Source organism: Cyanistes caeruleus, chromosome 15, assembly GCF_971803275.1.
Source record: "Cyanistes caeruleus chromosome 15, bCyaCae1.hap1.1, whole genome shotgun sequence".
Taxonomy (NCBI): Eukaryota; Metazoa; Chordata; class Aves; order Passeriformes; family Paridae; genus Cyanistes; species Cyanistes caeruleus.
The window spans coordinates 14,876,128-14,903,092 of record NC_141715.1 but is presented as its reverse complement, the minus strand read 5'-3'; the positions used below and the strand labels follow the sequence as shown (position 1 = coordinate 14,903,092).

The 26,965-nt window shown below is 58.6% G+C and overlaps 5 protein-coding genes across 8 annotated transcripts; 3 read left to right on the top strand and 2 right to left on the bottom strand.

Annotated features, from left to right (window-relative positions):
• Positions 1–1,797: 1,797 nt before the first annotated feature.
• CD14 (CD14 molecule) lies at positions 1,798–6,867 on the bottom strand. Of its 2 annotated transcripts, none has more exons than XM_023936230.2 (2): positions 5,083–6,867; positions 1,798–4,361 (listed from the first exon to the last, which is right to left on the bottom strand). In XM_023936230.2, the coding sequence occupies exon 2, from the start codon at positions 4,342–4,344 to the stop codon at positions 3,001–3,003; it is 1,344 nt and encodes a 447-aa protein (XP_023791998.2). In that variant the 5' UTR covers positions 4,345–4,361; positions 5,083–6,867; the 3' UTR covers positions 1,798–3,000. The 2 variants fall into 2 exon arrangements, with proteins under 2 accessions (XP_023791998.2, XP_086707544.1); XM_086851418.1 differs by having other exon boundaries at positions 5,192–5,436.
• A 71-nt stretch (positions 6,868–6,938) lies between these two features.
• On the top strand, positions 6,939–14,443 carry TMCO6 (transmembrane and coiled-coil domains 6). 3 transcript variants are annotated; one of them, XM_086851416.1, is made up of 12 exons: positions 6,939–7,073; positions 8,107–8,231; positions 8,477–8,586; positions 8,708–8,891; positions 9,856–9,960; positions 10,465–10,550; positions 11,078–11,194; positions 11,843–11,954; positions 12,146–12,209; positions 12,299–12,393; positions 13,181–13,348; positions 13,980–14,443. In XM_086851416.1, exons 1-12 carry the CDS (start codon positions 6,995–6,997, stop codon positions 14,130–14,132), a joined length of 1,398 nt encoding a protein of 465 aa, XP_086707542.1. In that variant the 5' UTR covers positions 6,939–6,994; the 3' UTR covers positions 14,133–14,443. The 3 variants fall into 3 exon arrangements, with proteins under 3 accessions (XP_086707542.1, XP_086707541.1, XP_086707543.1); XM_086851415.1 differs by having other exon boundaries at positions 12,038–12,209; XM_086851417.1 differs by lacking the exon at positions 13,980–14,443 and adding an exon at positions 13,474–13,517 and having other exon boundaries at positions 12,038–12,209.
• NDUFA2 (NADH:ubiquinone oxidoreductase subunit A2) lies at positions 14,364–15,575 on the bottom strand. Its single transcript, XM_023936234.2, has 3 exons — positions 15,420–15,575; positions 15,208–15,314; positions 14,364–14,560 (listed from the first exon to the last, which is right to left on the bottom strand). Exons 1-3 carry the CDS (start codon positions 15,521–15,523, stop codon positions 14,469–14,471), a joined length of 303 nt encoding a protein of 100 aa, XP_023792002.1. The 5' UTR covers positions 15,524–15,575; the 3' UTR covers positions 14,364–14,468.
• A 57-nt stretch (positions 15,576–15,632) lies between these two features.
• IK (IK cytokine) lies at positions 15,633–23,781 on the top strand. The gene is made up of 20 exons (XM_086851357.1): positions 15,633–15,790; positions 16,379–16,445; positions 16,683–16,775; positions 17,185–17,244; positions 17,768–17,935; positions 18,019–18,133; positions 18,328–18,398; positions 18,508–18,554; positions 18,761–18,924; positions 19,043–19,151; positions 19,556–19,595; positions 19,973–20,192; positions 20,400–20,418; positions 20,892–20,970; positions 21,227–21,307; positions 21,840–21,897; positions 22,272–22,360; positions 22,665–22,773; positions 23,352–23,386; positions 23,553–23,781. Exons 1-20 carry the CDS (start codon positions 15,775–15,777, stop codon positions 23,578–23,580), a joined length of 1,668 nt encoding a protein of 555 aa, XP_086707483.1. The 5' UTR covers positions 15,633–15,774; the 3' UTR covers positions 23,581–23,781.
• A 783-nt stretch (positions 23,782–24,564) lies between these two features.
• Positions 24,565–26,771, top strand: WDR55 (WD repeat domain 55). Its single transcript, XM_086851359.1, has 8 exons — positions 24,565–24,605; positions 24,674–24,825; positions 24,938–25,038; positions 25,107–25,194; positions 25,335–25,514; positions 25,598–25,697; positions 25,798–25,967; positions 26,321–26,771. The coding sequence occupies exons 1-8, from the start codon at positions 24,585–24,587 to the stop codon at positions 26,646–26,648; spliced, it is 1,140 nt and encodes a 379-aa protein (XP_086707485.1). The 5' UTR covers positions 24,565–24,584; the 3' UTR covers positions 26,649–26,771.
• Positions 26,772–26,965: the final 194 nt, after the last annotated feature.

The following is a 26,965-nucleotide window of genomic DNA, read 5'->3' as shown; positions in this document are numbered from 1 at the left end:
TCATAATTTCTAGCCACTTTCCAAGGAAAGTAACTATAAACATAGGTGTTTATACATTCTATTAAAGATTTGCCTTTTGATGGATGTCTCTCACAGCCGGTGTGGTTGGGAAGGTGTTAACCTGACTATCCAATCCCTGGTTGTGGTCAGAAACCTATAAATACTGAAAAAACAAATTAACTTCCTTCTTCTTTCACCACCCCTTGAGCTGTGTCCGTGTGAATCACTTTGACAGTGACAGAGGCCCCCTGGCCCAGGGGCTGAGCCCTGCTGCCCGAGGAATCAGCGGCACCACGGAGGGCAGGGGGGTGCCCAGAGCCACTCACACCACCGGGGAGCTCCCAGCCCCAGGAGGAACATCTCTGTCATGGCTGGGAGCTGAGGGACCTTGCACTGCCACACAGGTTGTCACAAAAGTGACCACAAACCACGGAATCAGCAAGAGAGCGCAGAAGGAAATGCCAGTGCTGGGGATCCTCACTGGCTGTGGAAATGCAGATGGTGGGGGCCAGGAGAGAGGGCCCAGGACAGCCCTGCCCTGCCCTGGGCAGCACCAGGAGGTGCAGATGCACTCTTGTCCCTCTGGCTGCCTGTTCCCTGTACAGAACCAGACCAATGTGCCCCCAGAACTCCCTCAGCTGTGCCTCAGGTGTAGGGCTGATGCCAGCTGGACACAGAACAGGCAGCACTGGGGGATGCATCAGGAGCAGGGCAGGACACGTGGCAGGGACAACAGGGGCATGTGGGGGCTTGGGGAGGTGGAGGTGGACAGAAGGAAAAGCCCTTGGGAGGGTGGAGGCCTGGGACAGAGCAGGGCACAGGGCTTTGGGGGATTCCCCAGAATTTGGCTGGGCAAATAATAAAAAATAAAAATACAAATATAAATAAATAAATAAATAAATAAATAAATAAATAAATAAATAAATATTATGTTAATAATATTGATAATATTAATAATGTTATTATAAATAGGATAGAAATAATATAATGTAATTATATATTATATGTTATATAGTATATAGTGTTTAGTATATACCATATACTATCTATTATAAAATAATATTATTATATTAATTTAATTATCTATTAATTGAAATTACTGAATAAATATATTAATAATAATAAATAAATAAAGTGGGATAATGCTGGGGGAAGACTCTGCTCCACAGGGGAGCCAGACTGGGGACTCCAAGAGCCCCTGAGCAGCACTTGGGGTGCTGTGAGGGAGCCCCTGTGGGACAGCACTGGTGGCAATGGTCACACACCCCCCTCATGTGCTGTGGCAGGGCCTGGCCCCGTGTGGGTGCTCCCCAGGGACAGAAAAGCCTCAGATTCAGGAGGCAGGGATTTCTCCTTCCTCATCCCTCAGGGTGCAGCTGCTGCTGCTCCATGCCCAGCCAGCCCAGGGTTCCCAAGGCACAGGGGCACCCTGGTGTGCACCAGCACCCTGAGCCAGCACAGCCCAGGGCTCCACCCTGCCCTGGGGCTGCTCAGGACAGGGGCACAGCCCCACAGCCCCTCCAGGACAGGGGCACAGCCCCACAGCCCCTCCAGGACAGGGGCACAGCCCCACAGCCCCTCCAGGACAGGGACACAGCCCCACAGCCCCTCCAGGACAGGGACACAGCCCCACAGCCCCTCCAGGACAGGGACACAGCCTGGACGTGCAGCAGACCCCGAGTCCATCCCGATCCATGCCCCGTTCAGCCTCCCTCCAGCTCCAGGGGTCCTCCCCACTCGCTGCTTTCCCCCAGCCCGGCTGTGTTTGCCCAAACAGACAGAGGGACAGACACAGGGAACACCCAGACACCAACTTTAATGCAGAGGCAGGACAGGCCCTGGGCAAGAAGAGCAGGGCTTGGCCAGGTGAGCGCTGCCTGCCACCAGCCCCTTCTCTTCACAAGAGAAGGGAGACACGGGGAGGACACAGGGGAATGGCTTCCCACTGCCAGGGGCAGGGTTAGCTGGGATATTGGGAAGAAATTCTGCCCTGGGAGGGTGGTGAGGCCCCAGAATAGGCTGCCCAGAGAAGCTGTGGCTGCTCTATCCCTGGAAGTGTCCAAGGCCAGGCTGCTTGGAGAAAGCTGGGATAGTGGAAGGTATCCCTGTCCATGGCAGGGTGTGGAATGAAATGAGCTTTAAGGTAACTTTCAACTGAAACTACCCTGTGATTCTATGATTCTCTCCCATCCCCACTTTCCCACACTTGTCCTTTCCCTACCCACCCCCTTCCTTTGAATATTCCCCAGTCTTGCATTCCAGGGCTCTCCTTCAGCATTCCATAATCCATTTTCTCTTTGCTATGAGATATTCTCTGAATAACCCAGAACCCAGAATAAATCAGTTTTCCTCTTATCACTTAAAAAGTTTCTGGTTGAACCTCCTCAAGGTCCCACTTGGACTCATCCCCCAGTGCCTCAGGTCCAGGTATAAGGAGCTGCTCCAGCTCATTAGCATTTGCATGCAGAGGTGTTTAATTTAGTAATTTTCCTGTCTTTTGTGTTTTTTTGGTTTTTCTCTTAGGCTGAGGAGCAGCCAAGCAGCATCCTGCCAAAGCTGACATGCTGGCCCAGGCACAGCCCTAGGTGAGGAGGGGGAGGATCAGCACAGGGGCCATGGAAGCTCCAAGGATGGCTGGGCTGCTGGGGCTAAGAGGTCTGGGGGGGCTCTGGGCAGACCCCAGCAAGGCTTGGGGCACCTGAGCGCTACCAGTGGGAATGTGATGGAGCTGAACTCCTCTTGTCCAGGGCAGCTGGGGCAGTGTCGGGGCTTGGGGAGCTGGAGCTGGCCACAGGAAAATCCCCTATGGGAGGGTGAGGCTCTGGGTCAGATCACAGCATGGGGCTCAAAGTGAGGGGTGCCCCAAAACTTGGGGCAGTGGGATAACCCTGCAGACAGCCCTGCTCCACCAGAGTGGGGACACCAAGAGCCCCTCAGCAGAACGGGGACCTGAGAGCCTTCCCACAGAGCCCCTGGGGGTGGGAAGGGTCCCGGGGCCCCTCAGGCTCTGCGGCAGGGCCTGGTCCTGACCAGACAGACGGCCCCAGCCACACCGAGCAGGGCGAGGATGACGCAGAGCGGGGCCACCACGGCACCGAGGTGACAGCGCAGCACCGACACCGGCACCTGGGCCACCTGCCAGCCCTGGTACTCAGCTGGGGACTGGCACCTGTAGTCCCCGGGCCAGCCCTGCCCCAGGTGCCCCGTGGCCGCCAGCGCCTGCAGCCCCCTGGCCGCAGAGCAGGAGCAGCTGAAGGGGTTGTCAGCCACAGCCACGTCCTGCAGGCGCCCCAGGAGCTTCACCTCCTCCCTCGGCAGCTCCGAAATGGAGTTGTTGTCCAGGTGAAGGGTGTCCAGCACGGGGTAATTCCTGATGGAGGGGATGGCCTGCAGCAGGTTTTGATTCAGGAAGAGCTTCTTCAGGGAGCTGAGGGAGGTGTCTACGGCACGGAGCTGGTTGTGGCTCATGTCCAACACCTCGAGGCCGGGAGGCAGCGGTGTCGGCACCTCAGCCAAGCCAGTGTTGGACAGGTTAAAACGCCGCAGGGATGCTGGCCACTGGCAGGAGGAGGATGGGTCTGCCACGAGCTTGTTGTGGCTGAGATCCAGGTGCCGGAGCTCCAGCAGCAGCCCCACGCCCTCACACACGCTGCGGTAGGAGCTCAGGTTGTTGTGGTGCAGAATCAGCTCCTGGAGCCGAGGAAAAGCTCCCTGGCAGAAGGCGAGGGCCAGGCTCCCATCACTGAGGCTGTTCTGTGCCAGGTTCAGGGAGAGCAGAGCTCTGAACAGCCTCCCGATGGCACAGGGCAGGCTGGTGACACGGGAGCTGGTGACAGCCAGCTCCTGCAGGGTCTCCAGCCACCTGCTCAGGCTGGAGAAGGCCTGCTCACGGCCCGTCAGCGGGGCAGATGTCACGTTGTAGAAGCTCAGGGACACTATGGGCAAGCTCTGGCCATCCATGTCACTCCAGTCTCCTGTCCCCTGGAAAACACAGCTCTCAAAGGCCAGCTCCTGCACATGGGTGTAGGAGAAGAACCTCAGCACACGGGCGAGGAGTATCTCAGGCACCAGGACATTTCCAATAATTATTTTCTTGATAACAAGGGAGTCCAGAGTCTCAATGATGGAGGGGGTCAGGTCCCTGATTGGGAAGGCTATGTATTTCTCCACATCTCCACCCTGAAACTCCACCACGTTTGCAGGGAGGCACTGGATGATGCTGCCGATGGTTTCCTCGGACAGGTTGTAGCACACACAGTGCTCCTTAGCACGGTTGAAGAAACACCTGTTCCTTCTGCCTTCTGCTGCCAGCAGCCCCAGGAGCAGGAGCACAGCCACCCTCATGGTGAACGACCTAAAAACTGCAGGAGAAACAGTGAATGGCAGCTGAGGGGACCACTGTGACCACCACTGGAGGGATGCCCTGGGCAGGTTCAGCCCTGCAGAGCCACCCCTTGGGGACAGGGCACTGCCCTCATCCCTCCTGCAGGACTCGGGCAGCGCTCGGGCCAGCAGCCAAACACCCCGGAGCTGCAGCTGAGCCACCCTGTCCTCAGCAGGGAGCCCCCCGAGGCTCTGCACTGTCCTGCCCGGGCTGCCTTGCTGCGGGATCCCACTCCTGAACGACCTGGAGAAACTACAAATGCAGAGTTACAGACGGCGAAGCCAGATGTATCAGTCTGACCAGGGAGAGAGCCCCAGCTCTGTTTGTTCCTCTATAATCTGGGGCAGGAAATTGCAACAGAGGGCTTCATGTTTTCTCCTTCCTCCCCCCAGCGATTTGATTCATCACCAGCCCCCAAAGGGGGGACAGAAAACGACCCCTGAAGGTGTGAACACATCCCTGTCACACCAGAAGCTGGACAGCTGACAGAATCTGGTCTCTGATCACCAGATTGCAAAAGAAGCGGCAAGCACAGATTAAAGGATCCCAAATATGTGCAGACTCAGCTCAAAGGGGGTATTTGGGGGTCCCAGTCCAGCCTCCCGCTCTGAGCAGTTCTGTCGCTGCCCCCAGCCCCGATCAGCCTCAGCTTTCCTTGGCCACATCCCCGAGCTCCCCGAGCCCGGAGCTCTCCCTACCTGTTCCTGGGGGCTGCGGGACCCTCCCGAGGAGCTGCTGTCGGCCGGCACCTGCCCCGAGCGCTGCTGGCCGCGGGCAGCAGGAGCGGGTGTCTGTGCAGTGACTCACCCGCCGCCTCACACCCCAACGTCCCCTGCTTCCTCCAGCTGCTGCCAAATCCCGGCCGGAGCTGCCAAAGTCTCCGGGGGATCAGCTCCGTCCGGCAGCCGATGCCGAGCCCTCGGCGCTCCAGATGTGCTCCAGCTGCGGCTCGGGTCCCCAGGCCGGGCTGGGCAGGCTCCTCGAGCCCGGCTCCCGGGCACAGCCCTCGCTCCCGAGGCGTGACTTCCTGAGCACGACACAGCCACCAAGGCACTTGTGCTTCACTTCCCTGTGGCTGCGGGCTGGGAAAGCTTGTGGGTGCCAGCTTGAGAGTGCCAGCGCTGCTCGCTTTCCTGGGAAGGGTGGAGGAACAGAGTGCGGGCGAGGTTCCCCCACGGCGCTTTCGGCATCAGCCCTCCCAGATGCTCTGGTGTTGCTGCGCTTGCTCAAGGCTCAGCGGGTGCTGAGCAGCCTGCAGGCAATGCAGAAGGGTTCAGGACTGCCATACCTGGCACCCAGACCATCCTCTGCTCCATGCAGGATGGGGATGGCACAATTCCCACCCACTGCCGGGCAGCCCGAGGCTGCACAGGGCACTCCTTCACCGGCAGGAGCCACAAGTGTCCCGCAAACAGCTGGATGTGGCACTGAGAGCTCTGCTCTGGCCGACAAGGTGGTGATCAAAGGCTGGACTTGATGGTCTTGGAGATCTTTTCCAACCAAAATGGTTCTGTGATCTCTCAGGATTTTTTTTCTTTCCCAGAGGTTTCTCTGCCTATGCTGGATTCAGACTGGAAGTGCAGCTCCCAGTTTGCTGTGGTTAATGGGGCACTACACGAGCTGGGGTGGGGTCCCTGCTCCCTGGGACTCATGTGCAGAGGTGCTCAGCAATTCCATGACTCCTCTTCTACATCCTCGGGCTATGTGAAATTCCTCAGCACAAGAAGGACATGGAGCTGCTGGGGCAAGTCCAGAGGAGACCACAGAAATGCTCCAAGGGCTGGAGCCCCTCTGCTGTGCAGACAGGCTGGGAGATGGGGCTGCTCAGCCTGGGGAAGGCTCAGGGGAGACCTCAGAGCCCTTCCAGTGCCTAAAGGGAGTCCAGGAGAGAGACTTTGGACAAGGACCTGGAGTGACAGGACAAGAGGGAATGGCTTTCCACTGCCAGAGGGCAGGGTTAGATGGGATATTGGGAAGAAATTCCTCCCTGTGCGGGTAGGGAGGCCCTGGCACAGGCTGCCCCGTGAAGCTGGGCCCCATCCCTGGAAGTGTCCAAGGCCAGGTTGGACAGGGCTTGGAGCAACCTGGGATAGTGGAAAGTGTCCCTGACCATGGCTGATGTTTTGGAACTGGAGGAGCTCTAAGGTCTCTTCCTATCCAAATGGGTCTGCAGTCCAGGAAACCGCTGCTGAGTGCACGATGGAAAAGTCACAGCTGTCCTCTGAGCTCTTCTCCCTTTTGTCGAGCCCGGCAGCTCTGCCCAGGGCTGGGATCTTTAATTTCTGCCCTCCAGCTGCAAATTCCCCAAACACTTCCCTGGGGAAGCACGAACTCCTCTGCCCCTCGGTCCCCATCACCACGGCGGGAGGTCCCGGGCCACCGAGCCGCCTTGATTCACATTTCTGCTGAATCTTTGGGGTTTTTTATCCTCGGCACAACCACCGCGCCTCCCTGCGGGGCACGGCCCGGGCTCGGAGCGGGCTGGGCGCGAAGGGGGGCCGGGATCGTGTTTTCCCCGCCCCGGGACCGCCCCGGGACCGCCCCAGGACGGGCCCAGGACCGGCCTTTTCCTCCTCATCCTGCGCTCTGGGTGTTTCTCCTGCCTCGGCCATGTGGGGCCGGCGGCGGGCCCGGCGCGGCGGGCGCAGCGCGGAGGAGCTGCGGGAGCGGCGGCGGGAGCGAGAGGCAGGTCCGGCCGGGGACAGCGGGCACAGCCGGGGGTCCCCGTGCCTGGGAGGGACCCCCAGCCCAGCCGGGGACAGCGGGCACAGCCGGGGGTCCCCGTGCCTGGGAGGGACCCCCAGCCCAGCCGGGGACAGCGGGCACAGCCGGGGGTCCCCGTGCCTGGGAGGGACCCCCAGCCCAGCCGGGGACAGCGGGCACAGCCGGGGGTCCCCGTGCCTGGGAGGGACCCCCAGCCCAGGCCTGGCCGCTCCCATCCCCGAGCGCGCATCTCGGGGGACGGGCGCCGCTGCCCGCTCGGGAAGCGTTTTACAGCTTCACGTTTTAACCCGAGGGGTTTCTGCCATGAATTCCCCGTTTCTTTGACAGCCCGTTCCGCCCCCCCCACTGTTTGGGTTTTCCAAGGTCTCGCTTACGTCTTAGCCAGGAGCAAAGGAAGCTCAGGGGGCCCTTGTGGCTCTGCACAAGTCCCTGGCAGGAGGGGACAGCCGGGGGTCGGGCTCTGCTGCCAGGGAACAGGGACAGGAGCAGAGGGAACGGCCTCAGGCTGGGCCAGGGGAGGCTCAGGGTGGATGTTAAGGAAAATTTCTTCATCAGAAGGGTGGTCAGGCATTGGAACAGGCTGCCCAGGGCAGAGGTGGAGTCAGCGTTCCTGGAGGTGTTTTCCAAAATCAAGTAGATGGGGCACTTGGGGCTTGCCTTGGTGGCCATGGTGGTGTTCAGCTGAAGGCTGGAGTTGATGATCTTGCTGGTCTTTTCCAACCTTAATGATTTTATGATCCTTTGTGGGATCCAGCCTCAGGTCCCTCCAGCTGCTCCTCGGGCCTCTGTCCCGTGTTCCTGCTCAGTATCCCAGCAGTGGCTTCCCACTGTGTGTGCCCAACCCTCCAAGTGCAGTCCCTGCCCCTGCATCCCTTGCAGGCTCGCACAAGGAGGAATGGGCAGTTCCTCCCTGGACTGAGGGAGGAATGAGGCGCTTGGGTGGGATGGGGAAGTGTCCTGTCCCGGGCAGGGGGTGACATGTCCCGGTCTGATGGCAGCTCTCAGGAGGGCGCGGCGGCAGGAGCAGCTGGTCAGCAAGCGGCTCCTGCGGGAGGACAGCGCGGCCGAGGAGGGTGGACAGGATGGAGCAGACGTCGTGCCAGACCCGCTCTCGGAGGATGAGGTGAAAGACCTGACATTCCTCACAGCAAGGGGGTCTCAGGGGCCTTCCCCAGACTTGGCATATAAAGGAGGGTGGGTTTGGGAACTTTTGGTTCTGATTCACTGCCAGACACAGTCAAGGTTCCTTGTGCCCATCTTTATGCTCTGGGTTCCTTTGCCTCAAGGATTAAAAGGGCAAAATCTTAATGCTGGCAGTGCTTTTAAGTTGTTAAGTGCTTAAAGTGCATGTTTTAATTCCCTGGCCAGGTTCTGGAGCTGCTCAGGGGTGTGCAGAGGGGTTCGGAGGACAGGCAGCGATCGCTCGGCCGCCTCCGCTGGGCTCTGCAGAACGAGGAGACTCAGCAGAAGTTTGTCAGGTCAGTCCAGGCCTGCTGTGGCTGTCCTGGGGCAGGTCCCTAGGGGCCCTGTGTCCCTGTGGGTGGGTGAGCTGGCGTGTGGCCCTGGGTGGGAGCTGACAGCAGCCTTTGGATCCCCCAGGCTGGACGGCAGCATCCGGACGCTCACCGGGCTCTTCACCAGCAGCCTGGCTGAGCTGCAGCTGGAGGCTGCCCGCTGTCTGCACGAGCTGTCCCACTCCAGTGTCCCCACGGTGGCTGAGGCGTGTCTGCCTGTCACCTCCTACCTGCTCACCTACCTGTCGGGTCACAGCCTGGAGCTCACGGTGAGATCCCTGTCCAGATCCACGTTTGCCGGGGCTCTGGCACCTGGGAATCCTCTGGTGTGCTTGGTACTGACCTCTTGTGGTCACACACAGCTCACGTGGGAGTGCTGGTGGGACAGGGCCCTCTGGAAGCCAAAATCTTTTGGCATCACAGCCTTGCCCTGAGAGCAGGACTATCCCCAGTGCCCAGGTGCTTTGACCTGCCCTGACAGTGGGGTAACTGAGTTCTCATTACTCACAGATCCCTTGGGATGGATTAGAGTGGAACCATGCAGAATGACCCATGTTTATGTACATAGATGTGTGTATATATATATATATATATATATATAAATATAAATATATATATGGTAGGTTTATTTTAGAGCAGTTTGGTTGCAATGCAAAGGAGGTATGTAGCCATTTTGGTTGTTAACTATAGAAATGAAATAATATAAAAGTACAAAGATATCACTTAAGAAAATATATAAGGAGAAGAAAGGAAGGAAGGAGAAGAGTAGATAGTAGAGTGCCTGTGTGGTTCCATGCTGTACAACTTGGTGTGGGAAAGGAGCACAGCTGGAGTAGCTCTGGGATGCCCACGTGTTTTCCAGCTGCTCCATCTGGAAACAGGCTCAAAGCTAAGGAGCAAGGTGGGCAGTGACCCCAGGTGCTGATCCCATTTGAATGCAGCACACAGGCAGGCTCCAGGAGAACCAGAAGGGGCACAGGGAAATGTCATCCTGAAAATCAGAAGCCGTAAAAACCTCTGAAGTGGGAGTGATGAGATCCCAACTTCAGCCAGATAGAAAAAGAATGAACTGAAGCTGTTTGAGCTGGGAATGGGGTGCCTGGAGAGTCCAGCAGCATCCAGCTGGGTTTCCCCCTCCAAGGCCAGCTCCTGCCCTGCTCAGGGCAGTGTGTGGGACCTGAGGCTTTGCTGGCTGCTCTCTGGGTCACCTCCTGCTCTGCTGTGTTGTTGCAGGAGCTGTGTTTGTACACACTGGGGAACCTCGTGGTAGAAAGTCAGGCTGTGAGGAAGCAACTGCTGCCTCAGGGCATAATTCCAGTGCTGGCATCCTGCATCCAGGTGGGTGAAACAGCTCAGCCACATTTCTGCTGTGCCCTAGAGAGACTTTTCTGACAGCCCTGAGTCCCCAGCCCTCCTTCCAGCTGTGGGGGAGCTCTGCAGGGAGCTGTTCCCACGAGTGTGAGGGTCACTTGTGGGCTCCCTGTGCTCATTTCAAGGCTCAGCTCACCCCTTTGTGCTCTTCCCAGCTCAATCTCCCCCATGCAGTGGCTGCCTGGTACAGTCTGCAGCACAGGGAGCCTGTCCCCTCTGCCTGCCCTGGGTCCAGCAGGGCTGGGGTTTGCAGATCCAAATTCAAACCAGGGCTTTCACTGCATTTGGGCTAAGCCCAGTGAATGTGGGGAGGGAGACAGCTCAGCTCTGGTGGTTCCTGTGTCCCTCCTGGCCCCTCTGTGCCCCCTGTTCTCCAGGCACAGTGAGGCTGTGCCGCTCAGCCGGGTTTGGTTGGCACCCCGGGGCCCTGGCTGTGTGAGGAGGGATCAGCTCTGTTCTCTTGGATTGCAGTCCCCACACGAGGCAGTGCTGGAAGGTGTGGGCTACGTCCTCTCACAGCTCCTCCAAGCCAAGGAAGCGCCCATGGAGATCATCCCGTGAGTCTGAGCCTCTGAACCCCGCACCGGGATGGGCCCTGGGGCCTCGAGTGGTATTTGTGTGCTGGGGACACGACACCTTCCCCATCCAGTGACATTAATAGTTCAGGGCAGAATCCTACCAGAACTGTGGAAGTTTTGATGCAGATCAGGGAGCAGGGCTTGGCTCCTTTCCCTCAGCCTCATCTGATCAGACAGCTCTGGTATTTCAGTAAAGGCCAGCATGGAGCAGGGAAGGCTCACAGGGAATTCTGACTGTGTTCCTCTTGCAAAGGAAAAGATCGACTTGATAGCCCCCAGTGCCAAAAATGTGACCCCAGTCAAAGTGTCCTGCATGTCCCCAGGCCCTGCCATGGACAGGGAGAGCCCAAGGCCACAGCCCTTGGCTCAGAGTCCCTTCCAGGTGTGTGTTTGGACCCTGTGGCCCCCAGTATGGGGTACAGCAGCTCCCTGCTCAGTGGCCAGAGTTTGTATCTCCCTGTTTGTGTCCTGCTTGTGCCTCCATTAACTCTGCCCTCTGCCCCCAGCCTGGTCCTGGACTCGGTTCTCCCCCAGCACATGCTCCGACTGGTTTGCTCCGGCCTCAAGGCTGCCATGGGAGCGGCCGTGGAGTTTGCGTGGTGTCTCCACTACATCATTTGCAGGTAAATGCATTTTTCTCCTCGTTTTGAGTTCCCTGGGAGAAGCCAAATAGAGGCACGAAGGCTCACGGTCCTACAAGGGGATCTGGATTGCTTCCCCTTTTCCCTTGGGAAAGCAATTCCCCAGCCATCCTGGATATCCCAGCTCTCCTGTCTGAGCACATGTGCAGTGTGTGGGGTCACTGAGCTCTTTTACAGGGTGGTAATGGGTGATAAACCTGAGGAGGCTGTTTCTAATCCTCTAAATGCCCCCAGTTTGATTTCCCATGCCTGGAGTTGTCCCCCACACCTTCCAAGGCAACCTTCACACTTGTGGGGTTGGCCCAGGGCCACCCATCTGGGCTGTGCCAGCAATCCCTGCCTGCCACTGGAGCCAAGGAATGTGTAGATGCTCAAGGGTCAGGGCTGTCATTTCCAGACCCACACAGATAACTCCAGCAAATCTGTTTTTCAGGGGCTTCTAGATTTTCTTCTAAGCTCAGAAAAAAAATCTGCTATTTCAGTGTGAAAGAAGCCACTGTTCCAACATGAAATAAGCCCTGTGGTGGTTCAGGAGAGCACTGACTTTGCAGGCCCTGTTGTTTGGTGAGGGGATGTGGCAGTTTCCCCTCCCCAGGCTCCAAGGCCACAGCGCTGTCCCTCTCTTTGCAGGCACAAAGACAACGAGGTGCTGCTGGCACTGGGGGCCGTGTCTGCCCTCACCTCGCTCCTGCTCGACCTGGCTTCCCAAATCCCCCAGGATGTTCCCGAGGGCCTGGAGCTGGTGAGAGGTGGGCAGGGTGCTGGCTGTTCTCAGGATTGTTGTGGGGACACTGCTGAAGGGATTGGTGTGTCCCTCTGTCACAGCTCGTGTGCCCCGTGCTGCGGAGTCTCAGTAACCTGCTGGCACAGTCGGGCTGCCAGGGGCAGGGCCAGGACGGGCGCCTGCTCATCGCCCTGTTCCTCATCCTGCAGTGCTTCCTGCAGCAGCACCCCTTCCTCGTCCAGGAGTGCCTGTGGCTGCTCAATAACCTCACAGGTGAGTGTCCCACAGCGCTAGTGGCACAGCTGGACACTGCTGGGACCCGCCCTGCTTTTATTCACATCTTCCTTCTCTGCCCACCCCAGCGGATGATCCCTTCCTCTGCTCCGCTCTGCTCTCCCTGGAGCTGCTCCCGGCCCTGCTGCAGCTCCTGACGTGTTCCCAGATGGCCACTGTGCTGGTAAACCTTGCCCCACACATTGGGAATGGTGGGGAGTGCTGGAGTCAGAACATGAATCCCACACTGTCAGTGTTGGAGGGTGGATTGTGCAGCAGTGATAGCTGGGCAGAAGGTCCCATGTGGTGGCAGTCACCAGCTACCTCCCCCAAAGCCACTCCAGCTGTATTTACCCTTGGCAGAGCCTTGTCCCAGCACAAGAGTGTCCCAATGTTAACTTGGGGCCAGCCCCTGGAGCAGGCCTGGGAAGGCTCCTGCCACTTTCCTTTGAAAGACCCCAAAACTTTAGGAGACTGGGGATGCTGCCAGGGGTGTGGGTGGCAAGGCTGGGTCTGCCTGGCACAGGGATGAACAGTGTCTTGGGGTAGGTGTGCAGGAAACATTCCAAATCCAGTGGTTTGGTGGGCACTTGGCTGTGGGCAAGTGCCTGGCAGGACAAGAAAAAAAGGTGGAGAGGGACTTCGGGCAAGGGGATGAGTGACAAGACAACAGGGAATGGTTTCCCACTGACAGAAGGCAGGGTTAGATGGGATATTGGGAAGAATTCATCCCTGTTAGGGTGATGAGGCCCTGGCACAGGGTGCCCAGAGAAGGGACAGGGCTTGGAGCAGCCTGGGAGGGTGGAAGGTGTCCCTGGCCATGGCAGGGGTTGGACTGGATGAGCTTTAAGGTCCCTTCTAATCCAAACCATTCCACAATTCCGTGGCATGGGGAGTGGTTGGGAGCCTCCCAAGCCTGTCAGGAACATGCCCATGGAGCACTCGCTGCTCACTCCCTCTCCCTCCCACAGGTGCTGACCGTGCTGTGCAACATGGCAGAGAAGGGATTGTTCCAGTGCCAGCAGCTGCTCCAGCAGCCCCTCCTGCCCCGGCTCCTGCCCCTCCTCACCCTGCCCGACCCTGAGGCCGTGGGGCAGTGCCTGGAGCTGCTGCACCTCCTGTTCCTGCACTGCCCAGAGGTGAGGGCTCAGGGCACAGCATTGGAAAGGGGATGGGGAATGATTATTGTGGGGGTTATTGTTATTGTGGAGGGGGATGATACTGTAATTTGAACACCACTGCCCCACTCTCTTGCACCCCACAGCACCCAGGCCCCCATCCAAAGGGACACTGATGCAGAGGGTGGAAGCCCTTCCTGCGGCTGCAGAGAGTTCCTTTCTTACTGGCAAGGACTGGTGTTTGGGCAGGCTGTTTCTACTCCAAGTTTTCTTTTGATCCTGCTGAGGTTGCTTCACTTGCTGCAGATCACAGGAGTGAATTCTCCTCTGTGAGGGTGGGGAGGCCCTGGCACAGGGTGCCCAGAGGAGCTGTGGCTGCCCCATCCCTGGATGTTCAAGGCCAGACAGGATGAGGCTTGGAGCACCTGGTGGAAGGTGTCCCTGTCTGTGGCAGGGGGTGGGAATGAGATGGGCTTTAAAGTCCTTCCCAACCAACCACCAGCATGGTTGGATTTACCTGGATCAGGAATGCAGTGTTTGGGAGGGAGGGCTCTGGGGAATTCCCTCAGCCCCGTTCCCTGGGATGTGGTGGCTTGGGCAGAGATGATCAAGTGTAGCACCCAGCCAGCTCTCACCCTCTCCTCTCACACAGGCTGCTGCTGATTTCGCCAGGCAAGGTGGACACCAGGCCCTGGAGCAGCACCAGAGCACCCCAGAGCTGCAGGAGCGGGCACAGGCACTGTTGGATGTGGTCAGGTCAGGAGCCCCCAGTGCCTGCCAGGCCACACTGGCTGCCTTCTCCTAGGCCTTGCTCCTTCTCTGCATTCCCAAGGGGAATAAACTGTCTGTTCAAGTCGTGGCAGCTTCCCAAGGGCTGCTCAGGGCTCTGATGTGCCCAGTGCTGGCTGCATAGGGGAGGTGCCCCCAGAGCCTGGAGCAGGGGCAGAGCTGAGCTGCAGCCCAGGTAGACTGTCCTGTGCCAGGGAGGGGTGATGGCTGCATCAGCCATTCCTTGGGCTCTCAGCCACCACCAAGCTCAAGGTAAACACACTGTATTTATGAATTGATAAATTAAAGATACACTTTTGACATTAAAGATTATCAGTCAAGTCTCCAGCACGTGTGTGTTTCCTGTCTGTCGTTACGCGTGGCTTTTCACAAGGCTCTGCAGGGCTTTGCCCACTTCATCCACAGTTAGGTTGTTCAGTGGGATGCTCTTCTCCTTCCCAAACTCTGTGGGGAAACAGACAGGGTGAGAGGGGGCAGGTTACACCTTTCCTGGTGCAAGGGCACTGATGTCACAGCCTCCCATCACCACCCCTCCACACTCACCATGTCCCAGTGTCCCTCCATGTGCCCAAGTTACCATTTTCACCTTCTTATTCTCCTCCTTTCCCTTGGGAAGAACTCAGAGCAGCTCACCACCTTTCCCAGTCTCCTTTTTCTAGCTCTGGCTGGGCAGGGACACATCCAAGAGCAACCCTGTGGCTGTCAGCCTCATCCCAGCAAGGTGCTCCCCTCAGGAAAGCAGACTGAAAACTGTTCCTACAGACTCACTGCATCATTTCAAAAGCTTCTAAATTAATCTTTTCCAGCCCAAATGACCACTGAGGAAAACAAATCCTTTCCACGATTCCAGCCCCCAGAGGAGCTTTTGTGCTGCCTTGTTTCACTGAGAAGGCAGTGAAAATAAAGGGAAAACAACCCCAATTTTGTGTAGTGAAGGTAGTGGGGGTGTGAGATCGCATCAGAGGCTGGAAAGCCCCTGCTGAGCTCTTTCTGATCCTTCCCATAAACACTCACACTCCCTAAAGTCCCTTCCACCCCCAGCCATTCCATGATAATTCCATGCTGTTTTCCGGCGGGCACCCCCTACTCACCGTAGCGAGCCCAGAGCTTGGGCTGGATACCGGAGCACTCGCGGATCAGGATGGGGAAGTTGGGATTTGCCTTCTTCAGGGTCACATAGTGCTTCTCGATAAATTCCCTGCGGAGGGAAGGAGGAGCGGCGGTGCCTGTGGGTCAGCCCGGGGGTGTCTCGGTCCCCTGGAGGAGCACCCCCGGCCCCGTCCCGGCCCATCCCCGCGCTGACCTGACGCCGCGGCTGCCGGCAGAGCGCTGGCACAGGTGGATGCGGAGCTCCCTCAGCCCTTGGCCCAGCCCGCCCCCGATGCTCTTCACAGCGGCCGCCGCCATCTTCCCTGCGGACAACAGAGCGGGGGTGGGACTGTGGCACCTCGGCCAATCAGCGCCCGCCGTTCCCGTCCGCTCACCAATGGGAGCGCTCGCCGTGATCACACCCGCCAATGGGAGCGCCCGAAGTTCCTGCGCCCACCAATGGGAGGGCTCGCGGTGATGGCAGCGACCAATGGGAGCGCCCGGCGCAAGGTGCTCTGGGAGGGCAGCGCTGAGCGGAGGGGCCGCGCAGCGGAGCTGGGAGCGCAGCGATGCCGGACCGGGACAGTGAGTTCGGGGACACGGGACACGGGACACGGGGCACGGGGCATTCCCGGAAACCCCCGGACACCCCCGGGCCGCGACACTTGGCCCGCGCGGGGGCTGTCGCGGCGCTTGGGGCGGGGCGGGTGGCAGCGGCCCGGTGAGGGGGGCGGTGTAGGCCCAAGCCGCGCTGGGGAGCGGGGGATCCGCCGGGGAGCCCCGGCCCGGGGCGAGGGACAGCTCTGCGGGGGGACGGGGCGGCCACAGCCCGCGGAGCCGGGCCAGGGCACCTCGCGGGCCGGGAGCCGGCCGCAGCCCGGGGCTGAGGAGCTCCGCGGGTGCGGCGGGGATTGACACCGGCAGTGTGTTTGTTTCGGGCTCCCGAGAGGAAGCAGGGGCAGTCCCGGAGTGTGGGGGACGGGAGGCCCTGGGACACCCCCCGGAAGGCACAGAGCCGCGGGGGTCTCGCAGTGGCACCGGGACCAGGCCGGCCCGGGTGACAGCGGGCTGGGATCCACCTCGAAGCTGCAGGCGGACATTGTTCCCTTCGTGGTTTTGGGGAGGGTGTGAAGCTGTGCAGGCAGTGTCTGAGCTCTCTCTCATGTCCACTAGATGAGCCGTTCTCCAACCCCCTGGCCCCCGATGGCCACGATGTGGACGACTCGCATTCCTTCCACCAGTGAGTACAGCACTGGGGCCCTGGGGTGGGACTGGAGCAGCACTGTGGCACCCCTGTGCCACACCTGTGGCACTCTCCTCTCTCAGGAACTCCCATGGAGATGCTGGAAGTCACTGGTGCACTCCAGCCTTTGGGCCCCCTCCATGGGCAGCTGGTGCCCATCTCGGTCACACAGGACTTGCTCCTCCTCCAACGCTCTTTGGGAATGATGATTTCTGTTCCTTCCCTCCCTTGTAGGTCCAAGCTGACCAATGAAGACTTCAGGAAGCTTCTCATGACCCCGCGGGCTGCGCCAACATCTGCGCCACCCTCCAAATCTCGCCACCATGAGTGAGTAGGGCTCTGTTTCACAAGTCCATGGGACAATCCATGCACCCTTTCCCTCTGGGGCTCTGTGCCCAGCTGACCCTCTCCCTGCACTCTGTAGTCGAACATCTACAAGGGTTTTTTGCCATTGAGTGTAGGAAATGGAGAAGCAGGTGGGTCAGGGCTGTTGTAAATAAGAGTGAGGCTTCATGGCTGTTAAGACACTTTGTGCAGGAGGCAGATTTGTCTCAGTGAAAATCACTCTTTTCCTCTCCCTGTTGACAGTGTGGAATTAGGGGGAAATTAAGGGTGAGAGCCTGTTCTGTTCCATCTCTGAGCATCTCGTTGCCCTGCTGTATCTGAGGGACTGTTCTGTTCACCTGTCACCCACGTGGCTCTGCAGACTGTATATGTGTTTTACACCCTTTTCCAGGATGCCCCGGGAGTACAATGAGGATGAAGATCCAGCTGCTCGCAGGAGGAAGAAAAAAAGGTAAGTGGGGAAAGAGATGCAGCAGGACTTGTCATTATACATCACATCCTGCTCATGGAAGCAATTCTGATCTCTTGAGCTCCCAAAGAGGGTCTTGAGTAGATTATTTAAGAGCTTTGGAGAAGAGCTCAGGCTGAGGAACTGTCACTGCTTGTGGGAACAGCTGTGGGAAGGCAGCAGTAGGATGGGGCTGAAGCTTCACCTCCAGAAGAAGCAGGAGAGGCCCTGTGGGTGTCTGGGAGAGCAGGGCAGTGGTGGGACATTGCACTGATCACTGTGTGCTTGGGGCATGTCTGCACAGCAGGACTGCACTGGACCCCTTCCCTTTGGAAGGGAGGATGGAGCTTAGCTTAGCTGGCCTCAGTACAGCAGTTCCCCCCAGGCTTGTTGTGTCCCATGGTGCTCTAGTGTGGTTTAGGGGAAGGGATTGGAAGCAGAATGTGTGTGTGTGAGGCCTTGGGCTTACCTGACCTCAGAAACATGAACAGGTCACTCTTAACCCTGAGCTGTTTTCCACCCCCAGTTACTACGCGAAGCTGCGGCAGCAGGAGATCGAGCGCGAGAGGGAACTGGCTGAGAAGTACCGGGATCGAGCCAAGGAGAGAAGAGATGGAGTGAACAAGGACTATGAGGAGACAGAGCTGATCAGCACCACTGCCAACTACAGGGCTGTGGGGCCCACGGCTGAGGCGTACGTGGGCTGTGCTGGGGCCTTGGCTCGCCAGGCTGTTCCAGGGGGGCTGGCCCTTACCTGGCTCCCTTCTCATTGCACAGGGATAAATCTGCTGCAGAGAAGAGGAGACAGTTGATCCAGGAGTCCAAGTTCTTGGGTGGTGACATGGAGCACACTCACTTGGTGAAGGGTCTGGACTTTGCGCTCTTGCAGAAGGTGAGTGCAGATATCACCGTGCTGCTCTTGCCCTGTCCTCTCCCACAGACACAAGGCTGTTACTACTTGGTCTTGGCAGCGTGGATTTCCCTTCCTGGGAAGGGTTGCTGCAGAGCTGGGGATCTGAAGGGGCTCCCAGATGGGCAGCAATGATGTGTTTTGGGCTGTAATTTGTGGATTTGCTCTGCATCCAGGTACGGGCTGAGATTGCCAGCAAGGAGAAGGAAGAGGAGGAAATGATGGAGAAGCCCCAGAAAGAAGCAAAGTGAGTGATTGAGGATTTTAGAATCCTGAGTGCAGCTGCTTGCCAGGGAGGAGGATGCAGAGGAGCCATTCACTTGACTCTAATACTTCTGGTTTTTGTTTCTGTTTAGGAAAGATGAAGATCCTGAGAACAAAATTGAATTTAAGACCCGGCTGGGTAAGACTGTGTGTTGTCTGTGCCGTGAAAGTAGGAGAAATCCTGGAGGGTGAATGAAGGAATGAAAACCATTGGAGGGGGAGAGTCCTGAATTTGAGGACTGGAGAAAATGTGTCCTTAGGAGGCGATTCTCGTGTTGCTGATGAACTAAACATGCTTCACTTTGGCCTTGTCCTCTGCTTTCCCACACATTTCCTTCCCTCCAGGCCGCAACATTTACCGCATCCTGTTCAAGAACAAGACCTACGAGCGGAACGAGCTGTTCCTGCCAGGCAGGATGGCCTACGTGGTAGATCTGGATGATGAATACGCCGACACCGATATCCCCACCACGCTGATCCGCAGCAAGGCTGACTGCCCCACCATGGAGGTACCCAGCAGGCCTCCAGCCTGCTTCACCTCCCTGCTCTGAACTGGCCAGAGCAGGTTTTTCTGGGAGGATTTGCTGTCAAGGGAGCGGGATGCTTCCTCGTGGATTTCCCTTTCAGGCACAGACCACGCTGACCACCAACGACATTGTCATCAGCAAGCTCACGCAGATCCTCTCCTATCTCAGGCAAGGCACCCGCAACAAGAAGCTCAAGAAGAAGGACAAAGGTAGGAGTTGAAGGAACCAAGTAATAGGATTTTAGTGCTTGGAGCATATCCCAAGGGAATGGGATGTGTTTTGGTTTGTGGTATTTCCCTGGGCCATGAGACAGTGGGCTTGGAGAACAGTGATTTTCTGAACGCTGTGTCCTGAAGGCAGGAGCACATGGGACAGGCTGCTGGGAAATTAGAGCTGTGAGGGTACCTCGTGGTGCTCTGCTCTTCTGATGAAGGCCCAGTTCCTTGGGAAAATGCCCTCTCTTGGGGAGGGACTCAGTGGCTTCCTGGGCGTGCTGGGTATGATGTGACATTGTCCTGGCTTCCCACTCCTGCAGCTATCCCCAGACAGGGACAGAGGAGCAGCACAGGAGGCAGAGGGGATGATGTGCCTCTCACTGCTGTTGTCTTTGCAGGGAAGCTGGATGAGAAGAAGCCTCCTGAGGCTGATATGAAGTAAGTGCCTCTCTGCCCCCAGGCTATGGGATCAAAGCTCTGTCCCTTAGGGGATGGCTTTTTGGCCTACCACAATTAGAGTGGGCTGAGTTTGGAGCTGCTGGACCTGTGGTTTATAGGACAAGGCTGGAGGCAAGCTCTGGTTTGGATATCAGGCTTGAGACAGGTGAGGGCTCCCTGTTGCCCTGCACCACACAACTCAGGTCCTGCAGCAGAAGGAGCAGAAGTGCAATGATACCTCTGACAGATGTGGAAACCACTTCTATATCTGGTGTCCTTAGCTCTCGGTGCTGGTCCTGTGTGCTCCAGGTCACAAGGAGGTGGTTATGGCCTCTTTCTGCAGCACAACGTAACTCCAGGCTCTTTTCCACTTGTAGCATCTTTGAAGACATTGGGGATTACGTGCCCTCCACTGCCAAGATGCCACGGGACAAGGAACGGGAGAGGTACCGGGAGAGAGAGCGGGACCGGGAGCGAGACCGGGAGCGAGAGCGTGACAGGGACCGAGAGCGCGAGAGGGACAGGGAGCGGGACCGGGAGCGGGAGGAGGAGAAGAAGAGGCACAGCTACTTTGAGAAGCCCAAGGCTGATGATGAGGTGAGTCTCTGCTCAGGAAGGACTGTCCCACCTGAGCTCTGCCCTTTGTGGGCTTATGGGGCTTTGGGTATCTCTGGTTATTGTCAGCTCTTGCTGAGCTCTGACTGTCCCCAGGGCTGGTCCCTCAGCAAGTGAGGCAGCACCAGCCTGTTTGGGTTTGTGGTTCAGCTCTGTGTGATTGACACTGTCTCTCCTTTCTCTTTGCAGCCCACAGACATTGACAAAGGTGAGTAAAGTGGTGCAGGTCCCTGGGAGGGATAGGACAAGGGGGAAGTGTTTTAAGCTAAAAAAGGAGAGATGTAGATTAGATATTAGGAAGAAATTCTTCCCTGTGAGGGTGGTGAGCACCTGGCAGAGGTTGTCCAGAGAAATTGTGGCTGCCCCATCCCAGGAAGTGTTCAAGGCCAGGTTGGACAGGGCTAGGAGAAACCCAGGATAGTGAAAGGTGTCCCTGCCTATGGCAAGGAGTTGGAACAAGACAGGCTTCAAGATTCCTTCCAACACAAACCATTGTAAGATTCCAGGTCTCCTGGGATCAGCTGACCCCATCAGTGCCAAACTGGTTTGCTCCTCCCCTCGTACCTCATGTGCAGCTTGTCCTGCCTGTTACTGTGTTCCAAAGGGACTCTGTCCAGCCCCAGTATTCTGCAGTGAGCTGTTCTTCCCCCCAGATTTAACCTGCTGCTTTCCCTACCCCAGGACCTGGCTCAGCCAAGGAGCTCATCAAGTCCATCAATGAGAAGTTTGCTGGAGCTGCTGGCTGGGAGGGAACAGAGGCATATCCTTTACTGTCTGTGCCAGCCTAGCTGGCTGTGGGGCTGGGCTGCCCTTGCAGGCACAGGCACATCTGGGGGGCTGTCCTGCCTCACCTGGTAGCAGGGAAATGCTGCTCAAGCCTTGCTTCTTCTACACCAAACAAAAGCTTCACCCCCCAGTTCAGTTGTGTTGGGGTAGGATGGGGTTTTCCAGCTGCCTGTGCCCAGCCTGTAGCTATAAGGCTCAGCCCATGCAGTGCTTTCCTTAACTGCTGCCACTTTGAAGAAGCCAGAAGACAAGAAGCAGCTGGGAGACTTCTTTGGCATGTCCAACAGCTATGCTGAGTGCTACCCTGCCACGTAAGGAGCAGCAGGGAGCTGTGGGTGGGAGAGGGTGTGCCGAGGGGCTGCTGTTCTCTGGCAGCATGAATTCGAGCATCAGCCTCACTGCTCCTCGTGAGAGCAGGTCTGGCCTTGTCTGTGGGAACAGCTGCCTGGTAAAACCATCCCAAGCCCTTGGTTCAGGGTCTTCCAAGCTGCTCTCTGCTGTAAGTGACTGCCTGGAGCCTGTTGCCCCTCGGAGCCAAGGGGAGGCTGAGATGCCTGGGAATCTGCCGCATTCCCTGTTAATCCATGTGGTTGTGAAGCTCTGGGCTCCCTCGGTGGAAGAGGGACATCTTTTTAGCCTGCAGAGTCATCCTGGGAGCATTTCCAACCTTGGATGCCCTGTAGGTACAGGTCCACCTGCAGGGCTTGCAGCTAGGGCTACTCCCCTCTGGTCCAGGAGCTGTGTGTTTGGTCTGAGGCCACGAGACATGACTCCCACCATCCAAGGTCCTGATCCATCTCAGGGACCCACTCTGAACCCTTTCCTTGATTTTTTTCTTCCCAGAATGGATGATATGGCTGTGGACAGTGATGAAGAGGTAGACTACAGCAAAATGGATCAGGTATGTTGGCACCAGCCTTTAGGAGCAGCCAGCAAAGCAGGCACCAGTGCCAGCTGTGAGGATCCCATGGGAAAGAAGCAGCAGTGGAGCTGCTGAGAAAGCTGAGAGCTTTGGGGTTTGCTGATCAGTTCCCTGTTGTGTCAGGAACAAACAAGTGCACTGGCACTTGACCCAGAGGTGTTGACAGGCATGCTATTCTGTTCTGACTTCTTCCACAAAATCTGTCTGGAACTTCTTGGGGAGGGGATTTGGAGCCAAGGCCATTGATCTGGGGCTGGTGGGAGATGGAGCCTTGTGGCTGGGTGTGCAGGGCTGTGTGAGAAGCCCTTCCAGCAGCAACTGAGGAGCTGCTCTGAGTCATTGTCTCCCTGCAGGGTAACAAGAAGGGGCCTCTGGGCCGCTGGGACTTTGACACACAGGAGGAGTACAGCGAGTACATGAACAACAAAGAGGCTCTGCCCAAGTGAGTGCAGCCCTCAGGAAGGGCCAAGTGAGGGTTCTGCGTGGGATGACTATGCTGGCCAAGCCTGGATGCTGGGGCAGCTTAAAGCAAGCTGGGGGCTCCCCTGTGAGAACCTGAGGAGGAGCTGTGGGTCCTGGGCCTGGTGGTTTGTTTTTGCTCTTAGTGTCACTCTTGAGGACTCCAGCCCAGGCGCTGCTTTTGGGGGCTCAGGCAAACTCTGGAGCATGGCTGGGGAGATGTGTCCCTTCCTCTGGCAGGCTGTGGGTCCCCTGTGAATGCTGAGCCATGTCTTGCTCCTTCTCAGGGCAGCCTTCCAGTACGGCATCAAGATGTCTGAGGGACGCAAGACGCGCCGCTTCAAGGAGACCAACGACAAGGCAGAGCTGGACCGGCAGTGGAAGAAGATCAGCGCGGTGAGTGCCCGAGCTGGGCTGGGGCTGCTGAGCCTGGAGCTGCCCAGGACAGCTCCCCCCAAGTCCTGTCCTTGTTTTCCCATCCATGGCTCTTCCCAGCCGCTGGCAGTGTGTGTGTGAGCACAAGAGCTGGCTCTACCAGCTGCATTTGCTCCTTGCCAGAGTATCAGGCAAATACTTGGGCCTTCAGTATTGCAGAGGAATCTGGAGCTCTATTTGGAACTGTTGTCCTGGGAGCAGCCCCAGTCAGGGGCTTTTTGCTCTGGGCTGTGCAGCAGATGAGCATGTCCAAAACAATTAGTTTGGAGCCATCCAAAGGGGATTGGAGGGGACAGGACATGTTTGTGCCAGCTGGCAGAGCTGGGACTTTTCCTGGTAGGGTAGTATGGGATGGGCTGGGGAAGGTGAGAACAAATGATTTGTGGTGGCCAGAAAGGAGCAAAGGGTGAAGGGGCCAAGCTTCTCCAACTGTAGCTCACATCAGCTCTCCCCAGTGTATCTGGCATCCTCCAGCTCCTCTGCTAGTTGTGAGCAGCCAGATTCCCTGAGGGTAATAGGACTTTGTGCTTTCACTGCAGATCATCGAGAAGAGGAAGAAGTTGGAGGCTGATGGGTAAGTACAGTAGTCTCTGCTTGTGGCTCAGCTTCTGGGGCTGTACTGGGAGCCCCCCACCTTCTGTGGTGTGAGAGTGTGGATGTCAGTGCTGAGCTCTGGGTGGGAGGGTGGTGGAGCTGCCTGCCCTGCATCCTCACCACTCTCCTGCCCCTCTCTCTTCCAGGGTTGAGGTGAAACGTCCCAAGTACTGATGGTTCCCATGTTTTTTCCTCCCTCTCCTGGAAGCCTGGCCTGCTGGGAGCTGCCTTCCTGGAGCGTGCTGGTGTGCTCTCCTTGCCCCACACACCGTCCACTCTCTGCTCAGGGCTGGGGGCTCTTCCCTCACTCTGTTCTTTGCTGTAGAGCCTGTGCTGTGTAAATGTTGTAGCCTTAATAAAATCACATTAAATTTGTGTGTGGACATCTCTTTGTGCAGAGAGGAGGTGCCTGGGCACATTCTAGCCTTCTTTGAAACAGCAGGGAGGCTAGGACTTTTCTGCTTAGCAGCCATACTTGGGGCTGACAGGGCAAACTGTGGCTCAGTGTATTTACTGAGGGAGCCTTTTGGGTTGGGGGCAGCATCCCTGGATAAAATTGACAAGTCTATTTGGAAGCAATAATCCCAGGTGAACATTCTGTGCCTCAGGGCAAGGGGAAGAAATAGGACCTTGGGCAGGGTACAGCAAGTGCAATGACCTGAATGAGCATTCTCTGCTGCTCTGAGGGCTGGCAGAGGGCTGCTCTGGGTGTGTGCGTTGGGGCCAGCAGGGAGCTGGGCTGGCCCCTCGGGCAGGGGTGCTGCTGGTGGTCCCTGGCTGGGCTGGGGTCTTTAGGGGGTATCCCTGCAGGCCCTGCAAGGGGCCGAAGTGCTACCTGCCCCCTGGCTGCCCCCTCCCCTGGGAACAGAGAGAGGGGATGACAGTATGACCTAAGGACCCTGTGGTGCGAATTAAGGAGCCTGTGGAGCTCCCAATGGTGACGCGCTAAAGAACAGGAAAACATGAGGTGGGTGGGGAGCGACCTGGTGAAAGGGGGCCATGGGCGCCAGCAGGCTGGAGCCCCGAGGTGGTGTCCCCCGAGCCGGTGTCCCCCGAGCCGGTGTCCCCCGGGCCGGGCCGGGCCCGCAGCGCTGGAGACGCGGCTGGGCGGCCCCATGTAAACAAAGGGGCGGTGTTTATGTAAATGAAGGCGTGGCCGTGTAAATCAGCAGGGCACCATGGCGGCCGCCATGGAGGAGGTGAGCACGCGTGGGGCTGCGGGACGCCGGAGCCCCCGGCCCCGGTCCCACGGCCCCGCTCTCCTCAGGAGCCCCAGGAGTCCCCGGAGCCGGCGGCGCGGGAGCCGCGAGTGCGGGACACTCCCGAGGACATTTGTCTGGAGGCCACGGCCAACGCCATCGCTCTGCACCCGGCGCGGCCGCTGCTGGCCGCGGGGGACGTGGACGGCGACGTGTACCTGTGAGTGGGGCCGGGGCTGGGGAGGGGGTCCCGGCTCTGGCACCCGCTGGGCACCGGCGGCGGAGCTCCCCGGCCGCCCGCGGGTCCCGGCGAGCACTCCCCGTGCTGGCAGGTACTCGTACTCCTGCACCGAGGGGGAGAACCGGCAGCTCTGGTCCTCGGGACATCACCTCAAGTCGTGCCGGGACGTGGCGTTCTCCCAGGACGGGCAGAGTGAGTGCGGGGGACGTGGGCTGGCACCGGGGCACGCCGGGCGGGGGGGCACTAACGCGGCTCTCCAGAGCTTTTCACCGTGTCCAAGGATAAGTCCATCCACATCCTGACAGCGGAGGAGGGACGGCTGGAAACGCGCTTCCCCAAGGCCCACGAGTAAGTCCGTACAGGCGGCTCATTCTGGGCAGAACGGCTGGGGCATTGTCCCCTTCCCTCCCGCGACAGGGCCACACAGCCCTGGGCCGGGCAGGGAGAGCCCGAGTGACCGCGGGGGTGTGGGGCCGGGGTCTCTGCAGGTCGGCCCTCAACTGCGTGCTGCCCATCGACAACCACGTCTTTGCCACGGGTGACGAAGGCGGGGCAGTGAAGGTGTGGGACCTGCGCAAGGGCAGCGCCATCCTGGAGGCACGGCAGCAGGAGGAATACATCAGTGCCATGACTGTGGATGGCAACGGGAAGATCCTACTGACAGCCAGGTACCGGAGGGGTTTCGTGGTCTTGGGCTCCCTGTGTCTGTTCGTGGCTGGAGTGCTGTGTGCTCACGTGTCCCTTCCCACAGTGGTGATGGCACCCTGGGCGTCTTCAACGTGAAGAGACGGCGCTTTGAGCTGCTCTCGGAGCCGCAGAACGGGGACCTGACGTCTGTGGTGCTGATGAAGGTTGGCACTGCTCCCCGACGTGGAGCAGGATCCCATTGCCCTCTGTCCTTGCTCCAGTTTTTTGTTCTGCCTCTGCCTCACTGCCCTCTCTCGTGCCTAGAGGGGGAGGAAGGTGGCGTGTGGCTCCAGTGAAGGCACCATCTACCTCTTCAACTGGGACGGCTTCGGGGCCGCCAGCGACCGCTTTGCGCTCAGGGCAGAGACCATTGACTGCATGGTGCCCATCACAGACAGCATCGTGTGCGTGGGGTCCCTGGATGGAGTCATCAGGTCAGGGGAGCGCCGTGGGGAGGGATGGGGAGCTGTGGGATGGGGTGAGGGGGAGTGGAGAGGGATGGAAGGACATGGGATCAGGAAGGTTTGTGGGGGGTGAGATCGGATAGGGAGGGGAGGGTGGTGGGGTAGAAAGGGGAGAAGAGTGGGCTGGAGATGGGGTGGGATGGGGAGGGGGTGAGATGGGGATTGTGGAGGATGGGATGGAGAGGAATGGGGAGGTGAGGGATGCGGAAGGGATGGAATGAGGAGGGTGTGGGACAGGATCAGCCTTGCCCAGCACACAGGACAGGAGGGCAGACGGCGTCCCCGGGCGCTGCAGGGCCCTCAGTGCCCCGTGCCGTGCCCAGGGCGGTGAACGTGCTGCCGAACCGCGTGCTGGGCTGCGTGGGGCAGCACCTGGGCGAGCCCATCGAGCAGCTGGCCGTGGCCGCGGACGGGAAGCTCCTGGCCAGCAGCGGCCACGACCAGAAGGTGAAGTTCTGGGACGTGTCGGCGCTCGGGTCCATGGTGGTCGATGATTACCGCCGGAAGAAGAAGAAGGGCGGGCCGCTGCGCGCCCTCAGCAGCAAGGCGCTGGGCAGCGGGGAGGATTTCTTCGCTGACCTGCGGGACGAGGCCGAGCCGGAGGCGGCGGTGGGGGAGGGCGGTGACAGCAGCGACAGCGACAGCGACTGAGCGGCCGCGCGGGACCGGGGGCCGCCCCCTCAGCGCTGCTGCCCCGCCCGGCGCGGGGGCGGAGCTCTGCGGCGCTTATCGCGGGGCGCGGCCAATCAGAGCCGCGGCTCCTGGGAGTGCCCGCCTGCGGGGCGTGGCCTCAGTGTAGTGCGAGCGGTATCGCTGGGCAGGGCGCTGGCGTTCTGATTGGCTCCTAGGGCTGCCACTCAAGCTGGGCTGTGCGCGTGTCCGAGCAGGGGACAGCGGTTATGGCGGCTCGGAGGAGCCGGGGGTGGCCCCGGGCTGGGGACACAGGCTGGGGTTGGGGAGGGACTGGG

Bases quoted from the DNA above. Each gene is read 5' to 3' on its own strand.
- CD14 (XM_023936230.2), bottom strand. From the start codon at position 4,344: ATGAGGGTGGCTGTGCTCCTGCTCCTGGGGCTGCTGGCAGCAGAAGGC.
- TMCO6 (XM_086851415.1), top strand. From the start codon at position 6,995: ATGTGGGGCCGGCGGCGGGCCCGGCGCGGCGGGCGCAGCGCGGAGGAG. The intron at 8,232-8,476 runs GTGAAAGACCTG...TTCCCTGGCCAG, and splicing joins ACCCGCTCTCGGAGGATGAG to GTTCTGGAGCTGCTCAGGGG. The intron at 11,955-12,037 runs GTGAGAGGTGGG...CCTCTGTCACAG, and splicing joins TTCCCGAGGGCCTGGAGCTG to CTCGTGTGCCCCGTGCTGCG.
- NDUFA2 (XM_023936234.2), bottom strand. From the start codon at position 15,523: ATGGCGGCGGCCGCTGTGAAGAGCATCGGGGGCGGGCTGGGCCAAGGG. The intron at 15,315-15,419 runs GTCAGCGCGGGG...TTCCCTCCGCAG, and splicing joins GCCGGCAGCCGCGGCGTCAG to GGAATTTATCGAGAAGCACT. The intron at 14,561-15,207 runs GTGAGTAGGGGG...GTTTCCCCACAG, and splicing joins CAAGCTCTGGGCTCGCTACG to AGTTTGGGAAGGAGAAGAGC.
- IK (XM_086851357.1), top strand. The intron at 20,971-21,226 runs ATATCCTTTACT...AACTGCTGCCAC, and splicing joins GGCTGGGAGGGAACAGAGGC to TTTGAAGAAGCCAGAAGACA. The intron at 23,387-23,552 runs GTAAGTACAGTA...TCTCTCTTCCAG, and splicing joins AAGAAGTTGGAGGCTGATGG to GGTTGAGGTGAAACGTCCCA.
- WDR55 (XM_086851359.1), top strand. From the start codon at position 24,585: ATGGCGGCCGCCATGGAGGAG. The intron at 25,698-25,797 runs GTTGGCACTGCT...TCTCGTGCCTAG, and splicing joins CGTCTGTGGTGCTGATGAAG to AGGGGGAGGAAGGTGGCGTG. The intron at 25,968-26,320 runs GTCAGGGGAGCG...TGCCGTGCCCAG, and splicing joins TCCCTGGATGGAGTCATCAG to GGCGGTGAACGTGCTGCCGA.